Below are 23174 nucleotides of genomic sequence, written 5' to 3' on the forward strand. Positions count from 1 at the left end.
TCTTGTTACACAGGCGTCTGTCAGAAAATTCAGACATCCAGGCCTTTTGTCAGGCTTTAGCTAGGATCAAGCCTGTGTTTAAAACTGTTGCTCCGCCATGGAGTTTAAACTTAGTTCTTAACGTTTTACAGGGTGTTCCGTTTGAACCCCTTCATTCCATTGATATAAGATTGTTATCTTGGAAAGTTCTATTTTTAATGGCTATTTCCTCGGCTCGAAGAGTCTCTGAGTTATCAGCCCTACATTGTGATTCTCCTTATCTGATCTTTCACTCAGACAAGGTAGTTCTGCGTACTAAACCTGGGTTCTTACCTAAGGTTGTCTCTAACAGGAATATCAATCAAGAGATTGTTGTTCCCTCCTTGTGTCCAAATCCTTCTTCAAAGAAGGAACGTCTTCTACACAATCTGGATGTAGTTCGTGCCCTCAAGTTCTACTTGCAGGCAACTAAAGATTTTCGCCAAACTTCTTCCCTGTTTGTCGTTTATTCTGGACAGAGGAGAGGTCAAAAAGCTTCTGCTACCTCTCTCTCTTTTTGGCTTCGTAGCATAATACGTTTAGCCTATGAGACTGCTGGACAGCAGCCTCCTGAAAGAATTACAGCTCACTCCACTAGAGCTGTGGCTTCCACTTGGGCCTTTAAGAATGAGGCCTCTGTTGAACAGATTTGCAAGGCTGCAACTTGGTCTTCGCTTCATACTTTTTCCAAATTTTACAAATTTGACACTTTTGCTTCTTCGGAGGCTATTTTTGGGAGAAAGGTTCTTCAGGCAGTGGTTCCTTCTGTATAATGAGCCTGCCTATCCCTCCCGTCATCCGTGTACTTTTGCTTTGGTATTGGTATCCCAGAAGTAATGATGACCCGTGGACTGATCACACATAACAGAAGAAAACATAATTTATGCTTACCTGATAAATTCCTTTCTTCTGTTGTGTGATCAGTCCACGGCCCGCCCTGTTTTTTAAGGCAGGTACATATTTTTTAAATTATAATTCAGTCACCACTACACCCTTGGCTTCTCCTTTCTCGTTGGTCTTTGGTCGAATGACTGGAGGTGACGTAGAGGGGAGGAGCTATATAGCAACTCTGCTGGGTGAATCCTCTTGCACTTCCTGTAGGGGAGCAGATAATATCCCAGAAGTAATGATGACCCGTGGACTGATCACACAACAGAAGAAAGGAATTTATCAGGTAAGCATAAATTATGTTATATATTGTTTTCATTTTGTAAATGAGGTTCCTGAAGTCCCCCATGAAAAGTGAATGACTGTCTAGTAGTCTGTAGGAGAGGCCACTACAGACGAGATATAGCTGAACTGCTTTTAGTAAGGGACTGTGGGTCTTCTCAGTCCAATTCAGTCATATTCTTATTATGAAAATTTCTCACTCACAATGCTAATGTTTGCAAACTGAGGTGAGTGAAATTTTACTTTCTCTTGTAAGGTGTATCCAGTCCACGGATTCATCCTTTACTTGTGGGATATTCTCCTTCCTAACAGGAAGTGGCAAAGAGAGCACACAGCAGAGCTGTCCATATAGTTCCCCCTCTAGCTCCACCCCCCAGTCATTCTCTTTGCCGGCTCTAAGCAATAGGGTCTTTCTCAGAAGGGTAAAGTGAATGTGGTGTTAGATTTGTAGTTTACTTAAGAAAATTTTTGTTGATCAAGGTTTTCTTCTCCAACCTATAGCGTGCATTTTTCCTGTAACTACTGCAGCTGCTTTCTGGTTCGAGGCGCTGGAAGATGCGCTCCAGACGGAGACCTCATATGAGGATATTATGGACAGAATTAAGGCTCTTAAGCTGGCTAATTCTTTTATCACAGATGCTGCTTTCCAACTAGCTAAGTTAGCAGCAAAGAATTCAGGTTTTGCCATTCTGGCGCGCAGGGCGCTATGGCTCAAGTCTTGGTTGGCCGATGTGTCGTCAAAATCCAAATTGCTGAACATCCCTTTCAAAGGAAAGACCCTTTTCGGGCCTGAATTGAAAGAGATTATCTCAGAAATCACTGGGGGAAAAGGCCATGCTCTCCCTCAGGACAAATCCTTTAAGACAAAGAACAAACAAAATAATTTTCGTTCCTTTCGAAATTTCAGGAGCGGTCTCTCTTCATCCTCCCCTGCTGTGAAGCAAGAGGGTAACACTTCACAACCCAGGGCAGCCTGGAAACCTTACCAGGGCTGGAACAAGGGTAAACAGGCCAAGAAGCCTGCAGCTGCCCCCAAGACAGCATGAAGGGGTAGCCCCCGATCCGGGACCGGATCTAGTAGGGGGCAGACTCTCTCTCTTCGCTCAGGCCTGGGCAAGAGACGTACACGATCCCTGGGCCTTTAGAGATTGTATCCTAGGGATATCTTCTAGAATTCAAGAACTTCCCTCCAAGGGGAAGGTTCCATATTTCTCGTCTGTCTACAGACACGACAAAGAAAGAGGCGTTCTTACGCTGTGTAGAAGACCTACATACAATGGGAGTGATCCACCCAGTTCCAACTGCGGAACAAGGGCTGGGGTTTTACTCAAACCTGTTTGTGGTTCCCAAAAAAGAAGGAACTTTCAGACCAATCCTGGATCTCAAAATTCTAAACAAATTCCTCAGAGTCCCATCATTCAAGATGGAGACCATTCGGACAATCTTACCAATGATCCAGGAGGGTCAATATATGACTACCGTGGATCTAAAGGATGCGTATTTACACATTCCTATCCACAAAGATCATCACCAGTTTCTCAGGTTCGCTTTTCTGGACAAGCATTATCAGTTTGTGGCTCTCCCTTTCGGGTTGGCCACTGCTCCCAGAATTTTCACAAAGGTGCTAGGGTCCCTCCTGGCGGTGCTAAGGCTGCGGGACATAGCAGTGGCGCCTTATCTAGACGACATTTTAATTCAGGCGTCGACTTTCCAAAGAGCCAAGTCTCACACAGAAATTGTAGTGGCCTTTCTGAGGTCTCACGGGTGGAAGGTGAACATCAAAAAGAGTTCTCTCTCCCCCCTCACAAGAGTTCCCTTCCTAGGAACACTAATAGACTCGGTAGGAATGAAAATATTTCTGACGGAGGTCAGAAAGTTAAAACTCTTAACTACTTGCCGAGCTCTTCATTCCATTCCTCGGCCATCTGTAGCTCAGTGCATGGAGACAATCGGATTAATGGTAGCGGCAATGGACATTGTCCCTTTTGCACAGATACACCTCAGACCACTGCAACTATGCATGCTCAAACAGTGGAATGGGGATTATGCAGATTTGTCTCCTCAAATACAGTTGGATCAGGGGACCAGAGATTATCTTCTCTGGTGGTTGTCTCAGGATCACCTGGCTCAGGGAATGTGTTTCTGCAGAGAAAAAGGGATTAAGACCTCAGCGCTGATATCACAAAGCTGCTGTATATTTTAAGGAGCCCCTATGTCCTTAAAAAACAAACACTTCTAAAAACAATATAACCACTAAGTAAGCAGATACCCTGCTAACTAGTAATTAACACAGCTGCGCTATTCAAATAGCTAAATGTGTGCAGTACCAATAGGGAGATGTTACTACTACGTCTAATTTAACTATGGTGAAACAGACTGCGGTAAATATCTCCAAACGATAAACAATTGGCTAAAATATGTAAAGCAAAATAAATGACAATTTTTATCATCAAATGTTTGATTCATAAAAACACAATAAATCACAATTCAAATCATAAAAACACAATAAATCACAGTTAATCACAATATCACATTAAATCAGTGCTATAGCAGTAAAAAAACATAACATATGTCAAAAGATGAATCGTTTGTTGAAAGACAATTGTTTTCCTCAAAAATACCGTCTTTCACAATAAAATATAAGTCTTTTGAGTCATAGAAAAGTCTTTTAGATAGAATGACAATGTTAGTTATATTTGCAAAGCTGATGGTTCAGTTAGCGTAGTTGTTATTTCAAAGAAGCCATGCAAAGCTGTATTGGACGAAAAGAAGGATGGAAAATCCTTTTACAAGCAAGAAAGTGAATATGGCAAAGGTGCACTTTTTTACTTACACCAGAAGCCAGTGATCCGTTTTTGAAGCTGATTCCCAGATGCCGCCAGTTTGTTCAGCGTCTTCCGACAATCACGGATTGAGCTTGAGAAAGGCTGTTGGACAGCCGAAACGCGTTGCTCTGTACTGTGTCCAGCTTAGGCTTCCGTAGCTGCAACGTCTGTGTGAGCGTGAAAGACTCTAGGAGTGTGAACAGAATACCCTCCGTGATTGTCGGAAGACGCTGAACAAACTGGCGGCATCTGGGAAGCAGCTTCAAAAACGGATCACTGGCTTCTGGTGTAAGTAAAAAAGTGCACCTTTGCCATATTCACTTTCTTGCTTGTAAAAGGATTTTCCATCCTTCTTTTCGTCCAATACAGCGTTGCATGGCTTCTTTGAAATAACAACTACGCTAACTGAACCATCAGCTAACTCACTTTGGAAATATAACTAACATTGTCATTCTATCTAAAAGACTTTTCTATGACTCAAAAGACTTATATTTTATTGGGAAAGACGGTATTTTCGAGGAAAACAATTGTCTTTCAACAAACGATTCATCCTATTGTCTCTTTTTGACATGTTATGTTTTTATGTTTTTTACTGCTATAGCACTAATTTATTGTGATTAACTGTCATTTATTGTGTTTTTATGATTTGAATTGTGATTTATTGTGTTTTTATGATTCAAACATTTGATGATAAAAAAATTGTCATTTATTTTGCTTTACATATTTTAGCCAATTGTTTATTGTTTGGAGATATTTACCAGAGTCTGTTTCATCATAGTTAAATTAGACGTAGTAGTAACATCTCCCTATTGGTACTGCACTCATTTAGCTATTTGAATAGCGCAGCTGTGTTAATTACTAGTTAGCAGGGTATCTGCTTACTTAGTGGTTATATTGTTTTTAGAAATGTGTTTCCGCAGACCAGAGTGGATCATTGTAACGGCCGACGCCAGTCTGTTGGGCTGGGGTGCTGTCTGGGACTCCCTGAAAGCTCAGGGCTTATGGTCTCGGGAAGAAGCTCTTCTCCCGATAAACATTCTGGAACTGAGGGCGATATTCAAAGCTCTTCAGCCATGGCCTCAGCTAGCTGCGGCCAAAGTCATCAGATTTCAGTCGGACAACATCACTACTGTAGCTTACATCAACCATCAAGGGGGAACAAGGAGTTCCCTAGCAATGATGGAAGTAACAAAAATAATCAGGTGGGCGGAGGATCACTCTTGCCACCTCTCAGCAATTCACATCCCAGGAGTAGACAACTGGGAAGCGGATTTTCTAAGTCGTCAGACTTTTCATCCGGGGGAGTGGGAACTCCACCCGGAGGTATTTGCCCAGCTGACTCTGCTATGGGGCACTCCAGAATTGGATCTAATGGCATCCCGTCAGAATGCCAAACTTACTCTTTACGGGTCCAGGTCCTGGGATCCCCAGGCGGTGTTGATAGATGCTCTAGCAGCGCCTTGGTCCTTCAATCTGGCCTATGTGTTTCCACTGTTTCCTCTCCTTCCTCGTCTGGTTGCCAGAATCAAGCAGGAGAGGGCGTCGGTGATTCTAATAGCGCCTGCGTGGCCACGCAGGACTTGGTATGCAGACCTAGTGGACATGTCATCCGTTCCACCATGGACTCTGCCAATGAGGCAGGACCTTCTACTTCAAGGTCCTTTCAAACATCCAAATCTAATTTCTCTGCGTCTGACTGCTTGGAGATTGAACGCCTAATTCTATCTAAGCGTGGTTTCTCTGAGTCGGTTATCGATACCCTGATTCAGGCTAGAAAGCCTGTCACCAGGAAAATCTACCATAAGATTTGGCGAAAATATCTTTGTTGGTGCGAATCCAAGGGTTACTCATGGAGTAAGATTAGGATTCCCAGGATATTGTCCTTTCTCCAAGAAGGATTGGAGAAAGGATTATCAGCTAGTTCCTTAAAAGGACAGATATCTGCTTTGTCTATTCTTTTACACAAACGTCTGGCAGAGGTACCAGACGTTCAAGCATTTAGTCAGGCTTTAGTCAGAATCAAGCCTGTTTATAGACCTGTGGCTCCGCCATGGAGTCTGAATTTAGTTCTTTCAGTTCTGCAAGGGGTTCCGTTTGAACCTTTACATTCCATAGATATTAAACTTTTATCTTGGAAAGTTTTGTTTCTAGTAGCTATCTATTCTGCTCGAAGAGTTTCAGAGTTATCTGCTTTGCAGTGTGACTCGCCTTATTTGGTGTTCCACGCAGATAAGGTAGTTTTGCGTACCAAACCCGGTTTTCTTCCTAAGGTTGTGTCTAATAAGAATATTAATCAGGAAATTGTTGTTCCTTCTCTGTGTCCTAATCCTTCTTCGAAGAAGGAACGTCTGTTACACAATCTTGATGTGGTTCGTGCTTTAAAGTTCTATTTACAAGCAACTAAGGATTTCAGACAAACAACTTCATTGTTTGTCATCTATTCTGGTAAGAGGAGAGGTCAGAAGGCGACTTCTACCTCTTTCCTTTTGGCTGAAAAGCATCATCTGTCTGGCCTATGAGACTGCTGGCCAGCAGCCTCCTGAAACAATTACTGCTCATTCTACCAGAGCAGTGGCTTCCACATGGGCTTTTAAAAATGAGGTTTCTGTTGAACAGATTTGTAAGGCAGCGACTTAGTCTTCGCTGCATACTTTTTCCAAATTTTACATATTCGATACTTTTGCTTCTTCGGAGGCTATTTTTGGGAGGAAGGTTTTACAATCAGTGGTGCCTTCCGTTTAAGGTACCTGTCTTGTTCCCTCCCTTCATCCGTGTCCTAAAGCTTTGGTATTGGTATCCCACAAGTAAAAGATGAATCCGTGGACTGGATACACCTTACAAGAGAAAACAGAATTTATGCTTACCTGATAAATTTCTTTCTCTTGTGGTGTATCCAGTCCACGGCCCGTCAGGTAGATTTTTTTGTTTAAGCTACAGTCACCACTGCACCCTATGGTTTCTCCTTTTTCTTCCTAACCTCTGGTTGAATGACTGGGGGGTGGAGCTAGAGGGGGAGCTATATGGACAGCTCTGCTGTGTGCTCTCTTTGCCACTTCCTGTTATGAAGGAGAATATCCCACGAGTAAAGGATGAATCCGTGGACTGGATACACCACAAGAGAAAGTAATTTATCAGGTAAGCATAAATTCTGTTTTTTACACCTTTGATTGTTTCCCATATCATTGTATAGGGAAGTCGATCTTGAAAACTTGTGCTATAATTTTAGCTGTCTAGATAACTATAGTTACAACAGTGCAGCACTTAATCGGCTGAATTAGCCACACCTCTAAATCTGATGATTATTGGGAGTAGGTTTAGGAACCTCATATACATTCTGTACATTCTCTACATCAGAACCAAACTTCTTATTTCAAATGCTCTGTTTTTTTCCTCAAAAATGCTATATTAACTTTTATGTCCATTTAAAGAAAGTTAACCCTTTAGAATATAATAATACTAGATGGCTTTGATTTTCCCAGATATATACCACTTCTGTATACAGACCTTCTGTTCGCTTGTATTTTTTTCAGATCTGGATATGGCAATTGCATACTGGAATTTAGTATTGTCTGGAAGGTTCAAATTTTTAGATCTCTGGAATAAGTTTTTGCTGGTAAGTTTGTTGGACTGGTAGGTACTTGTGTGTTCGATCTTTTTTATCAGGAAGAAAGTAAGTCAAAATATAGAAGCCTTTGGAAAGGTTACTACCCTATTAAAGGGATGCATAACTGTTGTTTTAAGTATATGGGTACATTTAAGAAGCTTTAGAAATATCTTTCTAACAGTCAGATTTATTAACTTTATTGTTGTTCAGCAAAATTCCATGAAGCGGTAGAGTGTTGATGGGTGCACTCAGTAGTACTGCAGTCAGCTTGTGCCAGGGTTCCAGACTCTGACTTTTTTAATACCTACATTTAAACCCTATTGTAAGTCAAATTTTCAGTGAGTGACCCACACAAATTATATACTGTAATCAGAATTTCATTATAAATAAACCTAGAGCTATGTTTTAATAAGTATGTAAAGATGCAAAATGCGGAACTGGACATTCATATAATATATTAAGCAGCACCTTTATATTTACTGAATATCCTGCAAACAAAGGTGAACAAAAAGCAACAGTTAACTTACAGAAAATTAGTCAATATAATAAGTAGTGCCTCTTGAGTAAGGAGGAAGGGTTGGCAGATAATAATAGCAGTAATAATTGTTAAAAGAACAGTCGACACCAGAATTTTTGTTGTTTAAAAAGATAGATAATCCCTTTATTACCTATTCCCCAGTTTTGCATAATGAACACAGTTATAGAAATACACTTTTTACCTCTGTGATTACCTTGTATCTAAGCCTCTGCAAACTGCCCCCTTATTTCAGTTCTTTTGACAGACTTGCATTTTAGTCAATCAGTGCTGACTCTTGGGTAACTTTGCGTGTGTGAGGTCAATGTTATCTATATGACACACATGAACTAATGCCTTCTAGTGGTGAAAAGCTGTCAAAATGCATTCAGATTAGAGGCGGCTTTCAGGGTCTAAGAGATTAGCATATGAGCCTACCTAAGTTTAGCTTTCAACTAAGAATACCAAGAGAACAAAGCAAAATTGGTTATAAAAGTAAATTGGATAGTTGTTTAAAATTACATGCCCTATCTGAATCATGAAAGTTTATTTTTGACTTGACTGTCCCTTTAAGTGAGTATTTTACTTGGTCTGGTGTGCTAATGTGGCCACCTAGTGGCTGTAACATGAAAATGCTTTCCAATAAGTCATCTAAAGTAACATTCAAATAAACAGCTGAAAGTCAGTAGTTGTAGATACATTTAATTTTATGAAGTAAGGTTTTGCTTAAAACTTAAATAATAAAGTGCAGATATAGATTGTGCAGTCATGCTTCTTTATATGAAGGAGTAAACAGGTCATCTCCTGAATCATAAATTATATACAGGCACTTTGAATATATAGTAATCTGAACTCTCACGTACGGCTTCGGCCGCTAGCAACCAAATGTGTATATTTTTTGCTTTGATTTTTGTAAATAATATTGAAAATGGCCAAGAGACCATTGCTGTTACCTTACTAAATTAACATCAAGGCTGTGAAATTGGGGCCCATGTATGCTTTGGGAGTTATAATGTAGATTAGAAAGGCCCCATTGTGCAGTACAGAAATAAAAGCACTATCATGTTTGCAAGGTGTTCAGTGATCATCTGAATTTATAGACAATTTCTTTTTTATTATTATTATTATTATTATTATTTTTTTACTTCTTAATATGAGGAGAGTCCACGGCATCATTCCTTACTGTTGGGAAATACTGAACCTGGCCACCATGGGGGGGGCAAAGACACCCCAGCCAAAGGCTTAAATACTCCCCCTACTTCCCTCATATCCCAGTCATTCTTTGCCTTTCGTCACAGGAGGTTGGCAGAGAAGTGTCAGAAGATTTGGAGTAGTTCCTTATAAAGGTTATCTACCCTTTGAAATGGGACTGGAGTTTTAAGTAGTCTTGTCAGCCTCTCAGTGAGAGCATTGATAAATGTTAAAGTCTGGAGATGCAGGGAAAGTCTTTCTGCGAACGCATCCAGACTCATATTAACAGCTCCTAAGCAATCAGTGTTGATGAGTTTTGCTGTCTGCTTCCATCACTCAAGTCCATGTCAGGAGCGATGCTACAAGACTGTCAAACTTGAGAGACTGTGTTTCTGTTCCACGGCATAGATTCTGGTAAGATTGTTTATTTTTTGTTTTTTTACACATATGATAACGCAAGAAGACAGGGTCACAGTGTGGCTCCTTTTATCTGTATGGAATCAAGGGTTAATATCTCCGGAGGGGGATTATTGAAGAGTGGGGATTAATCACATGTTTATTTGATTATGCTGCGACATGTGTGAGATGAGGCTCAGGCAGATGTTGGAATCTACATGGTTTTTACTTTTGTTTTGGGGAGCTTCGCAGCCTGAAAGGCTTGGCGCTTTTTTTTGCTATTGTAGCAGGGGCAGTCCTGCATGCGCACCACGTGACCGGGTATGGTCACACTTATTTCCTCTTTACTGACCGTGCGGTTTACCGGAGAAGAAGCAGTTTCTCTGTTTGTATAAACTTGCTGAACACACTAGGTGTCAACTCTAGGGGGCGCAGTGATAAAATACCTGCATATATTATATAATATATAATATGTTATGTAATAGGTGACTATATAGGTTTCTTATAATAGATACCACTAACCTAGGAACAGAGAAGAAATGAATTGATCCACAATTCACACTATGGGCTATATATTACAAATATTGTTACACATAAAGCTTGTATTAAAAGACAATAAGATGATATATATCACACACAGTAGAGGTGAGAATATTGTCTCTTATCTGTTCACGATGACAGTCTTTAAATGGATCCAAAGGTATATACATCCTCTTAATATTAAGATTCCTCCTGTGTTGAGCAGATAATGGATCCTGTATTTCTCACACCCAGTCTGGAGTCAGCTCTTTGCCAAACCAACAGTAGGGATACAAATTTCTCCAACATTGGTGTGTCCGGTCCACGGCGTCATCCATAACTTGTGGGAATATTCTCTTCCCCAACAGGAAATGGCAAAGAGCACAGCAAAAGCTGTCCATATAGTCCCTCCTAGGCTCCGCCCACCCCAGTCATTCTCTTTGCCGTTGCACAGGCAGCATCTCCACGGAGATGGTGAAGAGTATGTGGTGTTTAGTTGTAGTTTTTTTATTCTACTATCAAGAGTTTGTTATTTTAAAATAGTGCTGGTATGTACTATTTACTCTGAAACAGAAAAGGATGAAGAGTTCTGTTTGTGAGAGGAGTATGATTTTAGCAGCAGTAACTAAAATCGTTTGCTGTTTCCACATAGGACTGTTGAGATGAGATAACTTCAGTTGGGGGAAACAGCAGACTTCTCTGCTTAAGGTATGACTAGCCATATTTCTAACAAGACTGTGTAATGCTGGAAGGCTGTCATTTTTCCCCTCATGGGGACCGGTAAGCCATTTTCTTAGTCTCAAACAGAATAAAGGGCTTAATATGGGCTATAAAACTGGTAGACACTTTTATGGGCTAGATCGATGGCTTTATTTGGGCATTTTATACAGCTTGAGGTTGAAATTCACACTTTATAACTTTGGGGAACGTTATTTTCACGGCAGGCACTGGCTTAGACACCTTCCCAGTCAGGAAGGGCCTTATTGTAGTAGGCAGAGCCTCATTTTCGCGCCATTATTACGCAGTTACTTTTGAGAGCAGGACATGCAGCTGCATGTGTATGGGTCTGGAAGTAGTTGAAAAGATCCCTAGAAGGCTTCATCTGGTATCGTATACCCCCCTGGGTTTGGTAAAGTCGCAGCAAAGGCTGTAGCTGGGACTGTAGAGGGGTTAAAACTATAAACGGCTCCGGTTTTGTCATTTTAAGGGTTAAAGGTCTGCAATGGGGTGCAATGCTTTGAATGCTTTAAGACACTGTGGTGAAAATTTGGTTAAAATTGAACAATTCCTTCATAGTTTTTCACATATTCAGTAAAAAAGTGTGCCCTGTTTAAAATTAAAGAGACAGTAACGGTTTTATTTTAAAAAGTTTTTTTGTACTTTATTGACAAGTTTAAGCCTGTTTAACATGTCTGTGCCTTCAGATAAACTATGTTCTGTATGTATGGAAGCCAATGTGTCTCCCCCTTCAAAATTGTGTGATAATTGTGCCATAGCGTCCAAACAAAGTAAGGACAGTACTGCCACAGATAGTAAAGTTGCCCAAGATGATTCATCTGATGAAGGGAGTAGACATAGTTCTACATCATCTCCTTGTGTGTCTACACCATTTTTGCCCACGCAGGAGGCCCCTAGTACTTCTAGCGCACCAATGCTTGTTACTATGCAACAATTGACGGCAGTAATGGATAACTCCATAGCAAATATTTTATCCAAAATGCCTGCATTTCAGAGAAAGCGCGATTGCTCTGTTTTAAACACTGTAGAGCAGGAGGGCGCTGAGGATAATTACTCTGTCATACCCTCACACCAATCTGAAGTGGCCATGAGGGAGGTTTTGTCAGATGGGGAAATTTCTGATTCAGGTAGAATTTCTCAACAGGCAGAACCTGATGTTGTGACATTTAAATTGGAGCATCTCCGCGCACTGCTTAAGGAGGTGCTATCTACTCTGGATGATTGTGACAACCTGGTCATTCCAGAAAAATTGTGTAAGATGGACAAGTTCCTAGAGGTTCCGGTGCACCCCGACGCTTTTCCTATACCCAAGCGGGTGGCGGACATAGTGAATAAGGAGTGGGAGAAGCCCGGCATACCTTTTGTACCCCCTCCTATATTTAAGAAATTATTTCCTATGGTCGACCCCAGAAAGGACTTATCGCAGACAGTCCCTAAGGTCAAGGGGGCAGTTTCTACACTAGCTAAGCGCACTACTATTCCTATCGAGGATAATTGTGCTTTCAAAGATCCTATGGATAAAAAATTGGAAGGTTTGCTTAAAAAGATTTTTGTACAGCAAGGTTACCTCCTGCAACCTATTTTGTGCATTATTCCTGTCACTACAGCAGCGTGGTTCTGGTTCGAGGAACTAGAAAAGTCGCTCAGTAGAGAGACTCCGTATGAGTAGGTTATGGACAGAATTCACGCACTTAAATTAGCTAATTCCTTTATTTTAGATGCCGCTTTGCAGTTAGCTAGATTAGCGGCGAAAAATTCAGGGTCTGCAATTGTGACGCGCAGAGCGCTCTGGCTAAAGTCTTGGTCAGCGGATGTATCTTCCAAGACAAAATTGCTTAATATCCCTTTCAAGGGTAAAACCCTTTTTGGGCCAGAATTGAAAGAGATTATCTCAGACATTACTGGGGGTAAGGGCCACGCCCTCCCACAAGATAGGCCTTTCAAGGCCAAGAATAAGTCTAATTTTCGTTCCTTTCGCAATTTCAGGAACGGACCGGCCTCCAACTCTGCAGCCTCTAGACAAGAGGGTAATGCTTCACAAACCAAACCAGCTTGGAAACCGATGCAAGGCTGGAACAAGGGTAAGCAGGCCAAGAAGCCTGCTGCTGCTACCAAAACAGCATTAAGGAGTAGCCCCCGATCCGGGACCGGCTTTAGTAGGGGGCAGACTCTCTCTCTTCGCTCAGGCTTGGGCAAGAGATGTTCAGGATCCCTGGGCACTAGAAATAGTTTCTCAGGGTTTTCTTCTAGAATTCAAGGAACTACCCCCAAGGGGAAGGTTCCACATGTCTCACTTATCTTCAAACCAAATAAAGAGACAGGCATTCTTACATTGTGTAGAAGACCTGTTAAAAATGGGAGTGATACACCCAGTTCCAACCGTGGAACAAGGAATGGGGTTTTACACAAATCTGTTTGTAGTTCCCAAAAAAGAGGGAACTTTCAGACATTTTCTGGATTTAAAGATCCTAAACAAGTTTCTCAGAGTGCCATCGTTCAAAATGGAAACTATTCGAACGATTTACCTACAATCCAGGAGGGTCAATTTATGACTACCGTGGATCTAAAGGATGCGTATCTACATATTCCTATCCACAAAGATCATCATCAGTTCCTAAGGTTCACCTTTCTGGACAAACATTACCAGTTTGTGGCTCTCCCATTCGGGCTAGCCACTGCTCCAAGGATTTTCACAAAGGTACTCGGGTCCCTTCTAGCGGTTCTAAGACCGAGGGGCATTGCAGTGGCACCTTACTTGGACGACATTCTGATACAAGCGTCGTCTCTTGCAAAGGCTCACACAGACATCGTTCTAGCCTTTCTCAGATCTCACGGATGGAAAGTGAACATAGAAAAAAGTTCCCTGTCTCTGTCGACAAGAGTTCCTTTCTTGGGGACAATAATAGATTCTTTAGAAATGAAGATTTTCCTGACAGATGTCAGAAAGTCAAAACTTCTAAACGCTTGTCAAGTTCTTCACTCTGTTCCTCGACCTTCCATAGCTCAGTGCATGGAAGTAGTAGGGTTGATGGTCGCAGCAATGGACATAGTTCCTTTTGCGCGAATTCATCTAAGACCATTACAACTGTGCATGCTGAAACAGTGGAATGGGGACTATACAGACTTGTCTCCAGTGATTCAAGTAGATCAGAAGACCAGAGACTCACTCCGTTGGTGGCTAACCCAGGATCACTTGTCCCAGGGAATGAGTTTCCGCAGACCAGAGTGGGTCATCGTCACGACCGACGCCAGTCTAGTGGGCTGGGGCGCGGTCTGGGACTCCCTGAAAGCTCAGGGGCTATGGTCTCGGGAAGAGTCTCTTCTCCCGATAAACATTCTGGAACAGAGCGATATTCAATACTCTCAGGGCTTGGCCTCAACTAGCAAAGGCCAGATTCATAAGATTCCAATCAGACAACATGACGACTGTTGCTTACATCAACCATCAGGGGGGAACAAGGAGTTCCCTGGCGATGAGAGAAGTGACCAAAATCATAAAATGGGCGGAGGATCACTCCTGCCACCTATCTGCGATCCACATCCCAGGAGTGGAAAACTGGGAGGCGGATTATCTGAGTCGTCAGACATTCCATCCGGGGGAGTGGGAACTCCACCCGGAGATATTTGCCCAGTTGACTCAACTATGGGGCATTCCAGACATGGATCTAATGGCGTCTCGTCAGAACTTCAAGGTTCCCTGCTACGGGTCCAGATCCAGGGATCCCAAGGTGACTCTAGTGGATGCATTAGTAGCGCCTTGGACCTTCAACCTAGCTTATGTGTTTCCACCGTTTCCTCTCATTCCCAGGCTGGTAGCCAGGATCAAGCAGGAGAGGGCTTCGGTGATCTTGATAGCTCCTGCATGGCCACGCAGGACTTGGTATGCAGACCTGGTGAATATGTCATCGGCTCCACCATGGAAGCTACCTTTGAGACAGGATCTTCTAGTACAAGGTCCATTCGAACATCCAAATCTAGTTTCCCTCCAGCTAGCGGCTTGGAAATTGAACGCTTGATTTTATCTAAGCGTGGGTTTTCGGATTCTGTAATAGATACTCTGGTACAAGCCAGAAAACCTGTAACTAGAAAAATTTACCATAAAATATGGAAAAGATAAAAGGGATTCTCATGGAGTAAGATCAAAATTCCTAGGATCCTTTCCTTTCTCCAAGAAGGTTTGGATAAGGGATTATCAGCAAGTTCTCTAAAGGGACAGATTTCTGCTTTATCTGTCTTATTACACAAACGATTGGCAGCTGTGCCTGATGTTCAAGCTTTTGGTCAGGCTTTGGTCAGGATCAAGCCTGTTTACAGACCTTTGACTCCTCCCTGGAGTCTGAATTTAGTTATTTCAGTTCTTCAAGGGGTTCCGTTTGAACCTCTACATTCCATAGATATCAAGATGTTATCTTGGAAAGTTCTGTTTTTGGTTGCTATTTCTCTTGTTAAGTGTAGTCAGTCCACGGGTCATCCATTACTTATGGAATATATCTCTTCCTAACAGGAAGCTGCAAGAGGATCACCCAAGCAGAGCTGCTATATAGCTCCTCCCCTCACATGTCATATTCAGTCATTCTCTTGAAGCCTAACTAAAGATAGGTCGATTTGAGAGGTCTGTGGTGTTTTTTAACTTAGTTTATTTCTTCAATCAAAAGTTTATTTTAAATGGCACCGGAGTGTGCTGTTTGTTCTCAGGCAGCATTAGAAGAAGAATCTGCCTGCGTTTTCTATGATCTTAGCAGACGTAACTAAGATCCACTGGCTGTTCTCATCTGAGGAGTGAGGTAACTTCAGAAAAGGGGAATAGCACGCAGGGCCCCCCTGCAAATGAGGTATGTGCAGTAAATTATTTTTTTGAGGAATGGAATTGACTGAGAAAATACTGCTGATACCAATGTAACGTAAGTTCAGCCTTAAATGCAGTGATAGCGACTGGTATTAGGCTGATGAGTGTGTGTACACTGAATGTATTTTTCTAAGGAATGGAATTGACTCTGAAAATACTGTTAATACTGAAATAATGTATGAGCCTTAACTGCAGTAAAAGCGACTGGTAGCAGGCTTATTAATAACACTTCATAACTTTTCAAATGTATGTTTAAAACGTTTACTGGCATGTTAATCGTTTTTTGTGAGGTACTTGGTGATAAAACTTATTGGGGCATGATTTTTACCACATGGCCATCTTTGTTTTCTGCATAGAAACAGTTATCTGAGCTTCCCCACTGTTGTAATATGAGTGGGAGGGGCCTATTTTAGCGCTTTTTTGCGCAGTAAGAATTCAGTCACAATCTGTCTACTTCATCCTCCATGATCCAGATCGTCTCTAGAGAGCTCAGGGGTCTTCAAAATTCATTTTGAGGGAGGTAATCAGTCACAGCAGACCTGTGACAGTGTGTTTTGACTGTGATAAAAACGTTAATTATTAAATTGTTATCCGTTTTTGGGTATTAAGGGGTTAATCATCCATTTGTTGGTGGGTGCAATCCTTTGCTAACTTAATACATTTACTGTGAAAAATTGGTTGCTATAACTATTTTGGTTCATTGTTATTTCAACTGTGACAGCTTTTTGTGCTTCTTAAAGGCACAGTAGCGTTTTTTATATTGCTTGTAAATTTATTTAGAAAAGTATTTCCAAGCTTGCTAGTCTCATTGCTAGTCTGTTTAAACATGTCTGACACAGATGAATCTCTTTGTTCACTATGTTTAAAGGCCAATGTGGAGCCCAATAGAAATTTGTGTACTAATTGCATTGATGTTACTTTAAATAAAAGTCAATCTTTACATGTAAAGAAATTATCACCAGACAACGAGGGGGAAGTTATGCCGACTAACTCTCCTCACGTGTCAGTACCTTCGCCTCCCGCTCAGGAGGTGCGTGATTTTGTGGCGCCAAGTACATCAGGGAGGCCCTTACAAATCACTTTGCAAGACATGGCTACTGTTATGACAGAAGTATTATCTAAATTGCCAGAATTAAGAGGTAAGCGCGATAGCTCTGGGTTAAGGACAGAGCGCGCGGATGAGGTGAGAGCCATGTCAGATACTGCGTCACAGTTTGCAGAACATGAAGACGGAGAGCTTCATTCTGTGGGTGACGGATCTGATCAAGGGAGACTGGATTCAGAGATTTCTAATTTTAAATTTAAGCTTGAGAACCTCCGCATATTGCTAGGGGAGGTATTAGCGGCTCTGAATGATTGTAACACGGTTGCAATTCCAGAAAAATTATGTAGGTTGGATAGATACTATGCGGTACCGGTGTGTACTGACGTGTTTCCTATACCTAAAAGGCTTACAGAGATTATTAGCAAGGAGTGGGATAGACCTGGTGTGCCTTTTTCCCCTCCTCCCATATTTAGGAAAATGTTTCCTCTAGACGCCACCACACGAGACTTATGGCAGACGGTCCCTAAGGTGGAGGGAGCAGTTTCTACTTTAGCTAAGCGTACCACTATCCCGGTGGAGGATAGTTGTGCCTTTTCAGATCCAATGGATAACAAATTAGAGGGTTACCTTAAGAAAATGTTTGTTCAAAAAGGTTTTATCTTACAGCCCCTTGCATGCATTGCGCCTGTCACTGCTGCGGCGGCATTCTGGTTTGAGTCTCTGGAAGAGGCCATTCGCACAGCTCCATTGGATGAAATTATGAACAAGCTTAAAGCACTTAAGCTAGCTAACGCATTTGTTTCTGATGCCGTCGTACATTTAACCAAACTTACGGCTAAGAACTCCGGATTCGCCATCCAAGCGCGCAGAGCGCTATGGCTTAAATCCTGGTCAGCTGACGTGACTTCTAAATCTAAATTGCTTAATATTCCTTTCAAAGGGCAGACCTTATTCGGGCCCGGCTTGAAAGAAATTATAGCTGACATTACGGGAGGTAAGGGCCATGCTCTACCTCAGGACAGGGCCAAATCAAAGGCCAAACAGTCTAATTTTCATGCCTTTCGTAAATTCAAGGCAGGAGCAGCATCAACTTCCTCCTCTCCAAAACAGGAAGGAGCTGTTGCTCGTTATAGGCAGGGCTGGAAAGTTAACCAGTCCTGGAACAAGGGCAAGCAGGCCAAGAAACCTGCTGCTGCCCCTAAGACAGCATGAAGAGAGGCCCCCCTATCCGGAAACGGATCTAGTGGGGGGCAGACTTTCTCTCTTCGCCCAGGCTTGGGCAAGAGATGTCCAGGATCCCTGGGCGTTGGAGATCATATCTCAGGGATATCTCCTGGACTTCAAAACATCTCCTCCACGATGGAGATTTCATCTTTCAAGGTTATCAGCAAACCAAATAAAGAAAGAGGCGTTTCTACGCTGTGTACAAGACCTCTTACTAATGGGGGTGATCCACCCAGTTCCGCGGACGGAACACGGGCAAGGATTCTATTCAAATCTATTTGTGGTTCCCAAGAAAGAGGGAACCTTCAGACCAATCTTGGACTTAAAAATACTAAACAAATTCCTAAGAGTTCCATCATTCAAAATGGAAACTATTCGAACCAACCTTCCCATGATCCAAGAGGGTCAGTACATGACCACAGTGGACTTACAGGATACCTACCTTCACATACCGATTCACAAGGATCATTATTGGTACCTAAGATTTGCTTTCCTAGACAGGCATTACCAGTTTGTAGCTCTTCCCTTCGGATTAGCTACGGCTCCAAGAATCTTTACAAAAGTTCTGGGCTCACTTCTGGCGGTACTAAGACCGCGAGGCATAGCGGTGACTCCGTGCCTAGACGACATTCTGATACAAGCGTCAAGTTTTCAAACTGCCAAGTCTCATACAGAGATAGTCCTGGCATTTCTGAGGTCGCATGGGTGGAAGGTGAACGTGGAAAAGAGTTCTCTATTACCACTTACAAGGGTTCCCTTTCTAGGGACTCTTATAGATTCTGTAGAGATGAAAATTTACCTGACAGAGGCCAGGTTATCAAAACTTCTAAATGCTTGCCGTGTCCTTCATTCCATTCCACACCCGTCAGTAGCTCAGTGCATGGAAGTAATCGGCTTAATGGTAGCGGCAATGGACATAGTACCATTTGCGCGCCTGCATCTCAGACCGCTGCAATTGTGCATGCTAAGTCAGTGGAACGGGGATTACTCAGATTTGTCCCCCCTACTAAATCTGGATCAAGAGACCAGAGATTCTCTTCTATGGTATCTTTCTCGGCCACATCTGTCCAAGGGGATGACCTTTCGCAGGCCAGATTGGACGATTGTAACAACAGACGCCAGCCTTCTAGGCTGGGGCACAGTCTGGAACTCCCTGAAGGCTCAGGGATTATGGACTCAGGAGGAGAAACTCATCCCAATAAATATTCTGGAATTAAGAGCAATATTCAATGCTCTCCTAACTTGGCCTCAGTTAGCAACTCTGAGGTTCATCAGATTTCAGTCGGACAACATCACGACTGTGGCTTACATCAACCATCAAGGGGGAACCAGAAGTTCCCTAGCGATGTTGGAAGTCTCAAAGATAATTCGCTGGGCAGAGTCTCACTCTTGCCACCTGTCAGCGATTTACATCCCAGGCGTGGAGAACTGGGAGGCGGATTTTCTAAGTCGCCAGACTTTTCATCCTGGGGAGTGGGAACTTCATCCGGAGGTCTTTGCTCAACTGATTCATTGTTGGGGCAAACCAGATCTGGATCTCATGGCGTCTCGCCAGAACGCCAAGCTTCCTTGTTACGGATCCAGGTCCAGGGACCCGGGAGCGGTGCTGATAGATGCTCTGACAGCCCCTTGGGTCTTCAACATGGCTTATGTGTTTCCACCATTTCCGATGCTTCCTCGTTTGATTGCCAAGATCAAACAGGAGAGAGCTTCGGTGATTCTGATAGCGCCTGCGTGGCCACGCAGGACCTGGTATGCAGACCTAGTGGACATGTCGTCCTGTCCACCGTGGTCTCTGCCTCTGAGACAGGACCTTCTAATTCAGGGTCCTTTCAACCATCCAAATCTAATTTCTCTGAGGCTGACTGCATGGAGATTGAACGCTTGATTCTATCAAAGCGTGGCTTCTCGGAGTCGGTTATTGATACCTTAATACAGGCTAGGAAGCCTGTTACCAGAAAAATTTACCATAAGATATGGCGTAAATATTTATATTGGTGCGAATCCAAGTGTTACTCATGGAGTAAGGTTAGGATTCCTAGGATATTGTCTTTTCTACAAGAGGGTTTAGAAAAGGGCTTATCTGCTAGTTCGTTAAAGGGACAGATTTCTGCTCTGTCTATTCTTCTACACAAACGTCTGGCTGAAGTTCCAGACGTTCAGGCTTTTTGTCAGGCTTTAGCTAGGATTAAGCCTGTGTTTAAGACTGTTGCTCCGCCGTGGAGCTTAAACTTAGTTCTTAACGTTCTTCAAGGCGTTCCATTTGAACCCCTTCATTCCATTGATATCAAGCTGTTATCCTGGAAGGTTCTGTTTTTGATGGCTATTTCCTCGGCTCGAAGAGTCTCTGAGTTATCTGCCTTACATTGTGATGCTCCTTATCTGATTTTTCATTCAGACAAGGTAGTTCTGCGTACTAAACCTGGGTTCTTACCTAAGGTAGTTACTAACAGGAATATCAATCAAGAGATTGTTGTTCCATCACTGTGTCCTAACCATTCTTCAAAGAAGGAACGACTTTTGCATAATCTGGACGTAGTCCTTGCCCTGAAGTTCTATTTGCAGGCAACTAAAGATTTTCGTCAAACTTCTTCCCTGTTTGTCGTTTACTCTGGACAGAGAAGAGGTCAAAAGGCTTCGGCTACCTCTCTCTCTTTTTGGCTTCGTAGCATAATACGTTTAGCCTATGAGACTGCTGGACAGCAGCCTCCTGAAAGGATTACAGCTCATTCTACTAGAGCTGTGGCTTCCACCTGGGCCTTTAAAAATGAGGCCTCTGTTGAACAGATTTGCAAGGCTGCGACTTGGTCTTCGCTTCACACCTTTTCAAAATTTTACAAATTTTACACTTTTGCTTCTTCGGAGGCTATTTTTGGGAGAAAGGTACTTCAGGCAGTGGTTCCTTCTGTTTAATGTTCCTGCCTTGTCCCTCCCTTCATCCGTGTACTTTAGCTTTGGTATTGGTATTCCATAAGTAATGGATGACCCGTGGACTGACTACACTTAACAAGAGAAAACATAATTTATGCTTACCTGATAAATTTATTTCTCTTGTAGTGTAGTCAGTCCACGGCCCGTCCTGTCTTTAAGGCAGATCTAAATTTTAATTAAACTCCAGTCACCACTGCACCCTATGGTTTCTCCTTTCTCGTCTGGTTTTGGTCGAATGACTGAATATGACATGTGAGGGGAGGAGCTATATAGCAGCTCTGCTTGGGTGATCCTCTTGCAGCTTCCTGTTAGGAAGAGATATATTCCATAAGTAATGGATGACCCGTGGACTGACTACACTACAAGAGAAATAAATTTATCAGGTAAGCATAAATTATGTTTTCTTCTGCTAGAAGAGTTTCTGAGTTATCTGCTTTGCCGTGTAATCCGCCCTTTCTGGTGTTCCATTCAGATAAGGTTGTTTTGCGTACTAAACCTGGTTTCCTTCCAAAGGTTGTTTCCAACAAGAATATTAACCAGGAAATAGTTGTGCCTTCTTTGTGTCCGAATCCAGTTTCAAAGAAGGAATGTTTGTTACACAATTTATATGTAGTTCGTGCTTTAAAGTTTTATTTATAAGCAACAAAGGATTTCAGACAAATGTCTTCTCTGTTTGTCGTTTATTCTGGCGAGAGGAGAGGTCAAAAAGCTACTGCTACCTCTCTTTCCTTTTGGCTGAAAAGCATCATCTGATTGGCTTACGAGACTGCCGGACGGCTGCCTCCTGAACGCATCACAGCTCACTCTACTAGGGCTGTGGCTTCCACATGGGCCTTCAAGAACGAGGCTTCTGTTGATCAGATATGTAAGGCAGCGACTTGGTCTTCCCTGCACACTTTTGCCAAATTCTACAAATTTGATACTTTTGCTTCCTCGGAGACTATTTTTGGGAGAAAGGTTTTGCAAGCTGTGGTGCCTTCTGTTTAGGTAACCTGATTGGCTCCCTCCCTTCATCCGTGTCCTAAAGCTTTGGTATTGGTTCCCACAAGTTATGGATGACCCCGTGGACCGGACACACCAATGTTGGAGAAAACAGAATTTATGCTTACCTGATAAATTACTTTCTCCAACGGTGTGTCCGGTCCACGGCCCGCCCTGGTTTTTTTAATCAGGTTTGATGAATTTCTTTCTTTAACTACAGTCACCACGGCACCCTATAGTTTCTCCTGTTTTTTTCTCCTGTCCGTCGGTCGAATGACTGGGGTGGGCGGAGCCTAGGAGGGACTATATGGACAGCTTTTGCAGTGCTCTTTGCCATTTCCTGTTGGGGAAGAGAATATTCCCACAAGTTATGGATGACGCCGTGGACCGGACACACCGTTGGAGAAAGTAATTTATCAGGTAAGCATAAATTCTGTTTTTCCTGTGAAGAAATCACAAAACAAAGGCGCCTCCTAGTGTGAAATGAATACTCACAAGTGGAGCAGCACCCAATTGTGCTTAGTGGAGCAGACTGGGATCTCAGTGTCCCAGCTCACTGTAACAGAGTTAGTACCGGTGTCCTCGGTGGATCAAATAGGCACAGACTCTCAATAAAAGGTTATAAAATCCACAATTTAATGGTATATAAAAATCGGATATCATCCAAGTGACTCTGACATATAAAAATATATATAAAAATACAGAATGTTACGCGTTTCTCAGACTGCTGTCTGTTTCACAGGCTTCTGTTCACATACTGAGAGTACTGGCTTAAATATAATAAATGACCAATCCCTATTCTCTATTAGCAGACACACCTCTCAGGTGTAAGGGCTCTTAATTAGTCCCATTAGAGTAGCTAGCGGTGTGGTTAACCAACCCAACATCATGTCAATCTCTGATAGACCATCATTGCAAAAGCATATACAAATTTAATTCTATCACATCTTTGAGCAATACCTAGATGGGAGTATCATGCCAACATCCTATGTTTACTAAAGAAGACCATCATAATTCCTTCTGGTTTTATATGTATATGTTACTCCTATACTATTCGATAAGTGTGAATTATTGTGTTTATATCCAATCCCGGGGACACCGGTTCTAACGCTGTTATAGTGAGCTGGGACACTGAGATCCCAGTCTGCTCCACTAAGCACAATTGGGTGCTG

The 23174-nt window shown here is 42.5% G+C and overlaps 1 protein-coding gene across 3 annotated transcripts in view; it reads left to right on the plus strand.

Annotated features, from left to right (window-relative positions):
• Positions 1 to 23174, plus strand: part of DCUN1D2 (defective in cullin neddylation 1 domain containing 2) — a 181433-nt gene that overhangs the window by 118893 nt on the left and 39366 nt on the right. For all 3 annotated transcript variants that reach the window (XM_053707757.1, XM_053707759.1, XM_053707758.1), the window contains one exon: positions 7544 to 7626. In XM_053707757.1, coding sequence (XP_053563732.1) covers positions 7544 to 7626 — 83 coding nt within the window. The remainder of the gene's footprint in view (positions 1 to 7543; positions 7627 to 23174) is intronic.

Source organism: Bombina bombina, chromosome 3 (genome assembly GCF_027579735.1).
Source record: "Bombina bombina isolate aBomBom1 chromosome 3, aBomBom1.pri, whole genome shotgun sequence".
In the NCBI taxonomy this organism is placed as follows: Eukaryota; Metazoa; Chordata; class Amphibia; order Anura; family Bombinatoridae; genus Bombina; species Bombina bombina.